Source organism: Otolemur garnettii, unplaced genomic scaffold, assembly GCF_000181295.1.
Source record: "Otolemur garnettii isolate 467f Iridium unplaced genomic scaffold, OtoGar3 scaffold00186, whole genome shotgun sequence".
NCBI classification, from domain to species: Eukaryota; Metazoa; Chordata; class Mammalia; order Primates; family Galagidae; genus Otolemur; species Otolemur garnettii.
The window spans coordinates 78,071-91,038 of record NW_003852581.1 but is presented as its reverse complement, the minus strand read 5'-3'; the positions used below and the strand labels follow the sequence as shown (position 1 = coordinate 91,038).

The 12,968-nt window shown below is 35.5% G+C and overlaps 1 protein-coding gene across 1 annotated transcript in view; it reads left to right on the top strand.

Annotated features, from left to right (window-relative positions):
* The window catches only part of RPS6KA6 (ribosomal protein S6 kinase A6), a gene marked incomplete at its 3' end in the record, with an annotated part of 185,692 nt that overhangs the window by 118,641 nt on the left and 54,083 nt on the right, over nt 1–12,968 (top strand). The window contains 3 exon segments of the mRNA XM_023507530.1: nt 756–833; nt 9,532–10,435; nt 11,749–11,815. Coding sequence (XP_023363298.1) covers nt 756–833; nt 9,532–10,435; nt 11,749–11,815 — 1,049 coding nt within the window.

Sequence of the window (12,968 nt, the reverse complement as noted above, 5' to 3'; positions counted from 1 at the left end):
CACAGCTCACAGCAACCTCAAACTCTTGGGCTTAAGCTATTCTCTTGCCTCAGCCTCCCAAGTAGCTGAGAATACAGGTGCCTACCACAATGCTTCACTATTTTTTTGTTGTTGTTGTTGTACTTGTAATTGTTGTTTAGCAGGCCTAGGCTGTTTTTGTACCCGCCAACCCCAGTATATGTGGCCAGCACACTAACTACTGAGGTACAAGACCCGAGCCTATATAAATTGATTGTACAAATCAAAATTGATAAATACCATGTGGAGGCTATAAATATAATATGAAATTTCAAAAGTAGTAACAAGTAATTCTGATGTGGAAGAGGGTATTGGTAGTGGAGGGAAATGTGAAAAGGGAGAAATTCTAGAAAGCTTATTGGAAGATGTAGCTTTTTTGTTGAGCTTTACAGGATTAGTAGATTTTCTGTAGGTTATTGGGAGCAAAGTTTAAGCAACTGAAATAGAACATGCCTCATAAATAAGAAAAATGGTTCTGTATAAAGCCACATGCAGGGTTGATTATGTGCATGTTCATATATTATGTTCTGGGAAGAGGATTATAGGTATTTCAATGCTAAATTAAACACTGTGTTTAATTTTTAGAAATTATCCAATAATGGACAATATGAGTAAATATTTAACTGCTTTATAGGGTTTAGTGATAAAATTCTAAAAATGCATACTAATTAAAAAATATGCTAAGCTTTTTTAAGCCTTTAAAATTGTTCTGTTACTACATTCTCATTTCTAATTAGCCTTTCAGACAGAAGGGAAGCTATATTTAATATTAGATTTTCTCAGGGGAGGAGACGTCTTTACAAGGTTATCCAAGAGTATCTATAAATTTTTAGTATACTTCATTGAATCAAAACTAATGAAAATCATTTTGTTCTTTTCTTACCAAAATTTTATGTGGTAATACCTTTTTTTTCATTGTGTATTACATATATTTACTAATATGGGAGTTAATGAAATTTTTTGTCTGCTTGTCATATAGATCATCTCAGTATGTGAGACTTATAATTCTCTTAGGCACAAGAATGATATGAATAACTGGATGAAGTATATAGGGGCAAGCCTAGGACTTTGGCTACTCAAGCTATATAAATCTCTCTGGGAGTAATGTTTATTCATTTCAAAAATAGCTTCATGGGGCGGCACCTGTTGCTCAAGGAATAGGGTGCCGGCCCCATAGATCAGAGGTGGCAGGTTCAAACCCAGCCCCGGCCAAAAAATGGCAATAATAATAATAATAATAATAGCGGGAGGTGCCTGTGGTTCAGTGAGTAGGGCTCTGGCCCCATATACCAAGGATGTAGGGTTCAAACCTGGCCCTGGCTGAAATGCAACCAAAAATAGCCAGGCATTGTGGTGGGCGCCTGTAGTCCCAGCTACTTGGTAGGCTGAGGCAAGAGAATCACCTAAGCCTAGGAGCTGGAGGTTGCTGTGAGCTGTGATGCCATAGCACTCTCCAAGGGCAATAAAGTGAGACTCTGTCTCTAAAAAATAAAATAGCTTTATGGAGGTATAATTGATGTACAGTAAACTGCATATATTAAAGTATACAATTTGATACTTTTTGACATTTGTATATGTCTGTGAAACTATCATTTCAGTATAATAGCATATCCATCGTCTCTCAAATTTTCCTATATCCCATTCCAATAGCTCCCTCTTGCCTTAAAATGATTCAATCTACTTTCTGTCACTACTTGGTTTGCATTTTCTAGGAGTTTATATAAATGGAATCACACAATATATAGTCTCATTTTGTCTGGCTCATTTAAGTTAGCATAATTGTTTTGAGATTCACCCATGTTGTTGTATGTCATAATAGTTCATTCATTTCTACTAGTAGGTAGTATTACTAATTATACGGATATATCATGATTTGTTTATCCATATTTGGTGTTGTTGCAGTTTTTGGTTATTAACAATAAAGCTGCTATAGGCATTCATGTACCAGTGATTGCATAAATATATATGTTTTCATTTCTCATGGGTAAATACCTAAGAGTATAATTACTGGGTCATGGTAAATGTATGATTTAGCTTTTAAACACACTACAAAACTGTTTTCTGAAGTGGTTATATGATTTTTAAATTCCCACCAGCAGCATATGAGAGTTTCAGTTGCTTCACATCCTTGTTAACAGTTAAGGTAGTCATTCTTTTTAAAATTTTGGATATCTGTTAAGTGTGCAAGTACCCGATTGTGGTTTTAAATTATATGATAATGACTAATGATGTTGAAAGCATCTTCTCGTGTACTTATTTGCCATCTATCTTCTTGGTAAATATCTGTTTAAATCAGACTTTATTGGATAGTTTTTCTTTTTTAATTTCTTTTTCTAAATGTCAGAATATTATAGGGTACACATGTTTTGTTTACATACTGTTTTTTGTACAGATTAAATCAAAATTATAAGTGCGTCCTTTACCTAGTGTACAATGTACCCAGTAGGTATGAACTTACCCATTCTCTTCTTCCCCTCCCCCCAGCTTGATTTTCATGGATTGTTTTTTTTCTTATTGATTTTTGAGAGTTTTTCATGTATTTTGAATGCATTTACTTAAGTCTTCTTTAATTTCTCTCAGCAGTGTCTTGTTTTCAATGTATAGGTCTTAAACATCTTTTGTCAGATTTGTCTATTAAAAAATTCCTATGTTTAATGCTATTTTAAATAGAATTGATTTCTTAATTTCAGTTTTAAATTGGATGAAAATACAATTGATATTTCATATATTGAGCTTGTATCCCACAATTCAGCTAAATGTATTACTTCTAGCTGGTTTTATTGTATATTTCAAAGGATTTTCTATTTGTTAATGTGAATAAGCAGTTTAACTTCTTTTCCCTTATGGATGTTATTTATCTTTTTTGTTTCAGTCACTCTAGCTTACACCTCTAATTCATTGTTGAATAGAATTAGTGGGAGCAGGCATTCTTGCCTTGTTTCTGATATTAGGGAAAGCATAATATCCCTATAAAGAAGTTGTTCTCAACATTCCTAATGCTGCAAACATTTAATACAGTACAAAAGGGTCACAACCCACAGGTTTAGAACCACTGCTTTATAAAGCTTAGTATGAGTATTTTTATATGTTCCATTCTACTACTATTACTACTTTTAGAGAGGTTTTATTTTTTTAAATCAGGAATGGGTGTTAGATTTTTTTTTCAAATGCTTTTTCTACATTTATTGGCATGGTCAGATTTTTTCTTCTTTAGTCTTTTAATACAGTGAATTGCATTGCTGTAGTCTCAAACTTGAACCAACCTTGCATTTATGGGTGAACCCTAACTAATCTAGATTTATTATCCTTTTTGTATATTGTTGGATAATATTTACTAAAAGTTTGTTAAAATTTTTCACATCTGTTTTTATAAGGAATATTTGACTGTAGTTTTCCTATATCGTATTCTCTGTTTTTGCTGTCAGAATAATTCTGGATTTGTACCATGTGTTGAGTTTTTTTTTTTTTTTTAATTGATGGGGATTCATTGAGAGTACAAAGAACCAGGTTACACTGATTGCATTTGTTAGGTAAAGTCCCTCTTATAATTGTGTCCAGCCCCCAAAAGGTGTGTTAGATACCTTGATCCCCCATCCCTCTCCCTTCTTCCCTCTCTCTGCTCTTCCCTTCCTCTACCCCTTTCCTTTTCTCTGCTCTTCCTTTTCCCCATCCCCTCCCTTATTCCCTCTCTCTGCTATCCCTTTCCTCCACCTCCAACCCTCCTTTCTTCTCTTTTCTCTCCCCTTCCCTCAGCCCCCCACCATGTACTAAGTCACTAATTGTCCTCATATCAAAATTGAGTACATAAGATTCTTGCTTCTCCACCCATGTGATGCTTTACTAAGAACAATGTGTTTCTCTTCCATCTAAGTTAATACAAAAGATGTAAGGTCACCATCTTTTTTATTGGCTGAATAGTATTCTATGGTATACATATATCACAGCTTATTAATCTATTCCTGAGTTGGTGGGCATTTGGTCTGTTTCCACATTTTGGTGATTGTAAATTGAGCTGCAGTAAACAGTCTAGTGCAAGAGTCCTTATGGTAAAAGGATTTTTTTCCTTCTCGCTAGATGCCCAGTAATGGGATTGCAGGATCAAATGCAAGGTCTAGCTTGAGTTCTTTGAAGGTTCTTCATACTTCTTTCCAAAAAGATTGGAAAGTTTGCAGTTCCACTGGCAGTGTAAAAGTGTTCCCTTCTCTCCACATCCATGCCAGTATCTGCAGTTTTGAGATTTTGTGATGTAGGCCATTCTTGCTGGGGTTAGATGATATCTCAGGGTGGTTTTGATTTGCATTTTTCTAATAATTACAGACAATGAGCATTTTTTTATGTTTGTTAGTCATTTGTCTATCTTCTTTAAAGAAGGTTTTATTCATCTCAGTGAGCTTTGTTAGCTTCTGTTTTTTAAAGAATTTCTCTATTTCATCAAAGTTATCAAATTTATTGTCATATAATAGTTCCTAATATTCCCTGATTGTCTTTTTTTATATCTGTGGAATTGTTGGTGATGTGACTGCTTTCATTTGTGATGTTGGTAATCTATGTCTTCTCTCTTTTTTGTTCTGATTAGTCTCATTAGAAGTTTATTAATTTAAGTGTTCTCAAAAACTAGCTCTTCGTTTCACTTATTTTTCTCTATTTTACTACATTGCATTGTATTCCATTGTTTTCTGCTTAAATCCTTTTTACTCCTTACTTTGTGTTTCACTGGCTTTTCTTTCTCTGTTTTCTAAGATGGAAGTTAAAGTTACTGATTTCAGCCCTTTCTTTTCTAATGTATGTATTTAGTGTTATAAATTCCCCTCTAAATACTGCTTCAGTGTCATCCTACAAGTTTGATGCATAATAATTTTATTTTTGGTCAGTTCAACATACTTTCTAATTTCCTTTTAATTTCATTGAATAGGTGTATATTTAGATATACATTATGTAATTTACAAATAGTGTAGAATGTCCATAGTTTACCACCTCCTTATGTTGATATAATTTTCATAAACCAGACATGTGGCACATGTGTGTAGCAGTACAGAAAATTTAGTTCCTTATGTTTACCAATTCCATATGTTGACCATTTTGTTATAATCCCTTGGGTTGTTGACTAATAAATGTTCTATTGTATTTGGCATTTTCCACATATCTTCTCTTTATTGATTGCTAATTTCATGTCATTGTGGTCATAAAGCATATTTTGTATGAATTGAATTATCTTAAATTTACTTACAGTTGTTTTATCCTTCAGATTATGGTATTTTTTGATAAATATTCCATGTTCTCTTGAGAACAATGTGTATTCTGCTGTTGTTGGGTGTTGGAAGAGTCTCTAAATGTCAATTAGCACAAGTTCATTAATAGTGGTATTAATTCTACTATATTCTTTCTAATTTTGTGACTACTTGTTTTATACATTTTTGAGACATCAAAATTGTTGAATAATTATGAATTTGCATCTTTCTTCTTTTATATGAAATCATAGCAGTGTACATTAATACTATCATGGGGTACAGTGTACTGCTTCTGTATTCAATTTGAAATACTTTCATCCAACTGGTTAACATAATGTTCATGTCTTTTTCTTAGTTATTGTGTTAAGACATTTATATTATACAATTAGAGAGATTCACATGTACCCTTATAGGATGAACCATAGGCATGATCCCACCAATCATCCTCCCTCCAACCACCCTCCCCCCTCCCCTCCCTCTCCCCTCTCCCTATATTCCTAAGCTAAAATTGGGTTATATCTTTCATAAGAAAGCTATAGTAGTTTCATAGTAGGGCTGAGTACATTGGATACTTTTTCTTCCATTCTTGGGATACTTTGCTAAGAAGAATATTTTCCAGCTCTATCCATGTAAACATGAAGGACTTAAAGTCTCCATCTTTCTTAATGGCTGCGTAGTATTCTATGGTGTACATATACCACAAACTATTGATCCATTCGTGGATCAATGGGATCTTGGGATTCTTCCATGACCTAGCAATTATGAATTAGGCTGCAATGAACATACTGATACAAATATCTTTATTGTAGTGTGATTTTTGGTCTTCTGGATATATACCTAATAGAGGAATTATAGGATCGAATGGCAGGTTTATTTTTAGTTCTTTAAGTGTTCTCCAGATGTCTTTCCAAAAGGAACATATTAGTTTGCAATCCCACCAGCAGTGTAGATGTGTTCCCTTTTCTCTACAACCACGCAAGCATCTGTTATTTTTGGATTTTCTGATATGGGCTAATCTTACTGTTGTTAGATGATATCTCAAAGTTGTTTTGATTTGCAGTTCTATGATGATTAAGGATGGTGAGCATTTTTTTATGTTTGTAGGCCATGCACCTGTCTTCTTCAGAGTAGTTTCTCTTCAAGTCCCTTGCCCACCCTGAGAGGGGATCACTTGTTCTCTTCTTGCTAATATGTTTGAGTTGACTGTGGATTCTGGTTTTTAAACCTTTGTCAGAGACATAAGCAGCAAATATCTTCTCCCATTCTGAGGACTGTCTACTTGTTTTACTTACTGTGCTTTTGGCTGTACAGAAGCTTTTTAATTTGATCAGATCTCAGTAGTGTATTTTTGATGTTGCTTCAATTGCCTGGGGGATCCTCTTCATAAAATTTTCACCCAGGCTGATTTCTTCAAGTGTTTTCTCTACAATTTCTTCTGGTATTTGAAGAGATCAGCACCCCAAGCTCAGATGTGGCAGTTTGCCTCAAGTGCTTTCCTAGGTGAATGGCTGTGAGAAGGATTTATTTCATGACTATGTTCCTGCCTTCAGCCTACAGAAATGCAGAGTCACTCTCACAAAGGAATACCAGAGAGTCAGACCAGGAAAACAGCTGGAAACCTGAACTCCTGTCTGTAGCATTCCATTGCTATTCTCTGCCCTTCCCCTCATTAACATTATAATCTCTGGTTTCAATTCTAAAACACCTTAGGCTAAGCAAGAGCAGACAGCTAGTCTCTTTTATATTTCTGCCCCAAACAAAATCAATTGTATATGTATTCCTCAGCCTTCACACTGAATTCTAATCTTCATGGTAGTTTCCTAATCTTACTTCACTTCTTTTTATCTGTATTAAATTCTTGCTAAATGTTTGAAGGTATATAAGATAATCAGTAAACTTGGGCCTGGTCGCTGACCTGAGTGAGTCTTGACCTCCCTTCATATCAATCATCCCATCTGTGGTTTCTTTTCCCTGCATCACTGATCAGAAAGCTCTGGGAACATTAACATCTGGCACAGCAAGCAGGGTTTCATGGCTGGACTGAGGACCTTTTCAAATTGTTTGCTGAGTTTCTCCTCACTGATCTTGAGGTTAGTGAACTGGTACTTTTGGAATCCAGAGGGTTGCTGAGCTTTGGAAATACTCAGAATTTGGACAGCAGTTAGAAAAAGGAATCATTCATCATAGGTAACTCCTCCTCAGTTGCTGAGGATGAATACATTCAGTTGCTTAGAAATCTTTTAGATACTAAGGGAATTCCTGTTAAGACCAACTCTTTTCACCATTTGTTTGCCACCATAAGAAATTGTTGCCATTGGCTTACACCCAATTCCCATAATCAATTAAATTTAACTGTTTGGGAGGAACTCAGTGAAGAAATGAAGTGCCATCACCAGCAAGGCAATATTATAGACAAAGATATTTGGTCTGTTTATCATATGGTTAAGTTAGCTTTACAGTCTTTTGTAGGCACCGAAAGTAAAGTTTTTAAGCCTCCTACTTCCCCTGCTACTGCAGGTGCTGAGGCAGATCTTACTAAACTTTCTGTCTCAGACAAAAATGAGGATCCAACACTTAATCATGGTGAGAAAGAGAGAGTTGATAAGACAGAGGACTCCTTAGATGAGTGCTCTTAGCAAGGGAACAATGAAAATGACATGATTATTTTGTCTTCATCCTCCTCTACACACTCTTTATAGGATAAAATGATTGAAATTAAAAGTTTTATTAAAGACTGCTATGATATGATGGAAAAGACTAAAACTCAGCCTTCCACACCTCCTGAGTTTCTTTTAGATATGGTAATTCTGTTCTCTTTTTCCCCTCTCGCTTTTCCTCCTCTACCCACTTTGCAGTTTTTGCCACCACCACAGCCTCCTCCCTTTATTCCTCCTCCATGCATGGCAGTGGCCCCTAAGTCACTAAGATCACATCCTCCATCCCCAGAGACAAGTAAACCAACTCTCCCAATAAAGCAGTGACCTCCGCCTCCTGCCTTTCAACTTCTAGTTGTTGAATATTGGACATACAAATCCACCCACATTTAAAGGGCTGTTTTTCCCAATCCTAAAAACATCAGGTTTCTAGATGATTTGGAAGTTCCCTGTAACCCTTTTACTTTACCCCCACCATCTGAGAGTTCTAACAGCTTAGGCCTAATTATACCTGTTACTTGCAAAGGGTAGGAGCAGGAGACAATATGCAACCTGGGGCTCAAGCAGGTGCCATAGAACCAGAAGTCCAAGTACAATATACTGAGGTTGATTTAAAATTTCTCAAAACTCTCAAAGATGCAGTTATGTCCAATGGTCCTAATGCCCCATATACTCAAGGTATTTTACATTCTTATTGTGAGGATCGTTATCTTACACCCAGGGACTGGGAAAGATTAGCGGAGACAGTGCTTACACCTGCTCAATATCTGCTTTTTGACTTTTGGTGGAAAAAAGAAGCCACTGCTTGTAGTGACGATAACCCTGATTTACCATATCATCAGTTAACAGGCACAGGAGATTTCATACCACAGGATAAACAGCTTGAAATTCCTGATAATATTTTATTAGAAATAAGGAGTATTTGTCTCCAAGCCTGGGCCCAACTTGATGGCCCTGGAGAAGGAAGATATTTTACAAAAATTATTCAAGGTCCTATTGAGCCATATGCTGAATTTCTTTCCAAACTTTGCACTACTATCAGGTGAGCAATACTTGGACCTGAAGCACAAGATATGTTATTGTTATCTTTGGCTTTTGAAAATGCTAATGAGGATTGCCAGCAGGTATTGGCACCCATTAGGCATGAGGGAAATGCCTCAATTGAAAGATTGATTAGAACTTGTAAAAATCTTGGCCGTTCTTTCCAAGACACTCTTATAGGAGATCACATTGGGGCCCATATGGCCACTACTCTCAAGAGCCACAATCTAAGATGTTATGATTGTGGCAAAAGTAGCCATGTAAGAACAGATTATAATAAAGGCAAGAAAGAAAAAGCCCCTGACCCACCTTTATCACCGAGTCTGTGTCATCATTGCAAAAAGGGCAGGCATTCGATGAATGAGTGCAGATCTATAAAGGATAAAAATGGCAATGTGCTCCCTCCCCAAGGACCAAAAAACTCGACATTGGCCCTGACCCAGGCCAGGAGAGCAAAATGGGTATTGCAGCCAAAACTGTTCTGGTAGCCACGGAGGCGACAGCACCCCCAGTTCAGCTGTCACCTGAAACCTAAGCTGTCACCTTAAAATCTAATAGCTTTTCCACTCTGCAGTAGACTTTTGTCCTAGCTACTGATAACATTACAAAGCCTGAAGCTAAAGCCTCTGATGTTATTTTACAGCAGCACCTAGCTAAAACTCTTGTTACTGATCTCTTTCATGCTACTCATGACAGTGCTGCTTTAGATCTGCCTATAGTAGAGGAAATAACTCTTACACCCAGAGATACACCCTATACTTTGACTACAGGAGTTTATGGCCCAATTCCTAAAGATTCTGTTGGTTTAATTATTGGTAGAAATAGTTCTACAGTTAAAGGATTGTTTGTTCATCTTGGAGTCATTGATTCTGATTATGAAGGAGAAATTTATGTCATGGTTTCTGTGTCTCAACCTGTAGTGCTAACCATTGGGAAACATATTGCTCAATTGTTACCGCTTCCCTATTTTAAGGGAAAGTCTGATCCAGTTGATAGAACAGGAGGAAGTTCAGGGACTCATGTTTTTTGGCACACTTTTCTTAATGATTCTAGGCCTACATGTAAAGTTTCATTTGAAGATGAAATTGAAATTGAAAGGCTCCTTGATACTGGGGCCGACATTTCCATAATTGCTAAATTTGATTGGCCATCTTCTTGGAAAAAACAAAGAGTTCAAGCCACTTTTGTGGGGTTAGATACTATGTATAATATAGAACAGAGTGTGGAAACTTTAACTTGTCCAGGCCCTGATGACCAGCTGGCTACAATTAAGCCTTATACTGCCCCTAATGCACATACTCTGTGGGGCAGAGATTTATTACAACAGTGGGGAGCTATGATTACAATTCCTAATATCTCTTCTACTGTAAAGAACATGATGTTTGATTTGGGTTTTAATCTGGATCAATCTACTCAGTCAAAAAAGGAACCTATCACAAGGAAGAGCAATGATAAATCTGGATTTGGGTTTCCAGTTCTTCCTGAGCATTTTCAGTAAGAGTCATTGCTGAGCACCTTGCTTTACCTTTAATGTAGAAATCAGACACCCCTATCTGGGTGGAGCAGTGGCCCTTGCCTAAAGAAAAACTTGAGGTACTACATGAATTAATGAACAATTAGAATTAAATCATATTAAGCCTTCCTACTCTCCCTGGACTTCTCCAATTTTTGTATTAAAAATGAAATCAGGCAAATAGAGAATGTTAACTGATCTTAGAAAAATAAATGCTACAATTCAACCTATGGGTCCTTTACAAACTGAAATTCCAAATCCAACTCTAATTCCTAAAAATTATCATATTATTATTATTGATTTAAAAGATTGTTTTTTTGACATCCCATTAACAGATGCTGATTCTGATCACTTTGCATTTTGCATTCCTTGCCTAAATAATATTGCCTCAAAAAAGTGCTTTCAGTGGAAAGTTTTACCACAAGGCATGTTGAATAGCCCTACATTGTGTCAAATGTTTGTACAACAACCTTTGAGAAAATAGGCATTTAAATTTCCATATGGTATTTACTATCACTATATGGATGATATTTTATTTGCTCATTTGAATCAGTACACTCTTAATAATATTGTCCAAGCTGCTTGACTATTGTTTAATGATTATGGCTTGCATGTAGCATCAGAAAAAAATTCAGAGAACTGATCCGTGGAAATACTTAGGTTGCAAAATAACCATGCAACAAATTATCCCCCAAAAGGTACAAATTCGAAGAAATTCTCTTAAAACTGTAAATGATTTTCAAAAATGATTAGGTGACTTTAATTGGGTACATCCTTCTTTAGGAATTCCCATTTACTCCCTCACTAATTTATTTTCATTATTAGAAGGAGATACTAACTTAAACAGTCCCAGGACATTAACTCCTGTGGCTGAAAAGGAACTAATATGGTTAGAAAAACATATTCAGGAATCACAATTATATTGAATTACTAATAATGAAAATTTTATTTCATATGTTTTTCCTTCTGAACATTCTCCCACTGGATTACTAACTCAGAGTAATAATTTTATTGAATGGTGTTTTCTGCTACATAAGGCTATTAAAAAACTCCAGCCTTATGTGGAAAAAATGGCTGATATCATTATTAAAGGGAGGCAAAGACTTCAACAAATGGTAGGAAGAGATCCAGATAAAATTTTTGTTCCTAAGTAAAATAAAGAAATTGCTGACATCTTCAAGATGTCACAAGATTGGCAAATTGCTTTCATTGACTATTTAGGAGTTGTTAATAATGAATAACCCTCAGATAAACGAACACAGTTCCTTAAGCAAACTTCCTGGATTTTATCTAGAATTGTGAAGTCTCAACCTATTAATGATGCCTTAACCAGTTTTACTGATGCTAATGAACAAGGAAAGGTTGGCTATATATGTGGAACTATACAAAAGGTTAAGCAATCTCCTTATCAGTCTGTACAAAAGACTGAACTATTTGCCATTATTTTATTATTAGAAGATTTTCCTAATAATTCCTTAAGCATTCTTTCAGATTCTAGATATTCTGTTCACATGATTCAAAATATTGAGACTACTTCATTATCTAATGATCAATCTGAATTATTTCAATTATTTAATTCATTACAATTATTAATTAGAAATCAAAACTTTCCTTTATACATTACCCATATATGGAGCCATACAAATTTATGGTCCCTCTAAGTAAAGGTACAGAAAAAATTGACCTTTTAATAGGATCTGTTCAAAGGGCCAAAGAGGAACGTAGCCTCCATCATAATAATGCAGCTTCTTTAAGACATAAATTTCAAATAAAATGGAAAGAAGCTAAAGAAATTTTGCATTCCTGTCCCACTTGTTAATTAGTATCTACCCCCTCTTTACCTAGTGGAACAAATCCTAGGGGAATTAATTCCAGTGACTTATAACTCATTATACAGACTTTGGTAAATCTAAATATATCGATCATTCAATTGATACTTATTCTCATTTCTCATGGGCCACACCATTAACCTCTGAAAAGGCAGATGCTGTTATTACACATTTATTAGAAGCTTTTGCTGTTATGGGTGTCCCAACATCCATCAAAACAGATAATGGTTCAGCTTATATTTCTAAAAAATGTCAATAATTTTTTAAAGCATATTACAGGAATTCCAGGAAATAACACTGGACAAGCCATCATAGGAAATAATACTGGACAAGCCATCATTGAAAGACAAAATAGAACTTTAAAAGATATGCTTTTAAAATGCAAAGGGGGAATAGGATGTAATGCTATTCCCTGCAATAGAATACACTCAGCTCTACTTTAAATTTTTAAAATTTGGATAGTGAAGTGAACCGGGAACATTAACAAGTATTGTTATAGTTTCAAGTCTTAAGTTTAAATCTTTAATCCAGTGAGAGTCTATCTTAGTTAGTGGTGAAGGGTGTGAATCCAGTTTAAGTCTTCGGTAGGTCACCAGCCAGTTCGCCCAGCACCATTTGTTAGATAGGGAATCTTTTCCCCACTCAATGTATTTAACTGGCTTGTCAAAGATCATATAACAGTAGG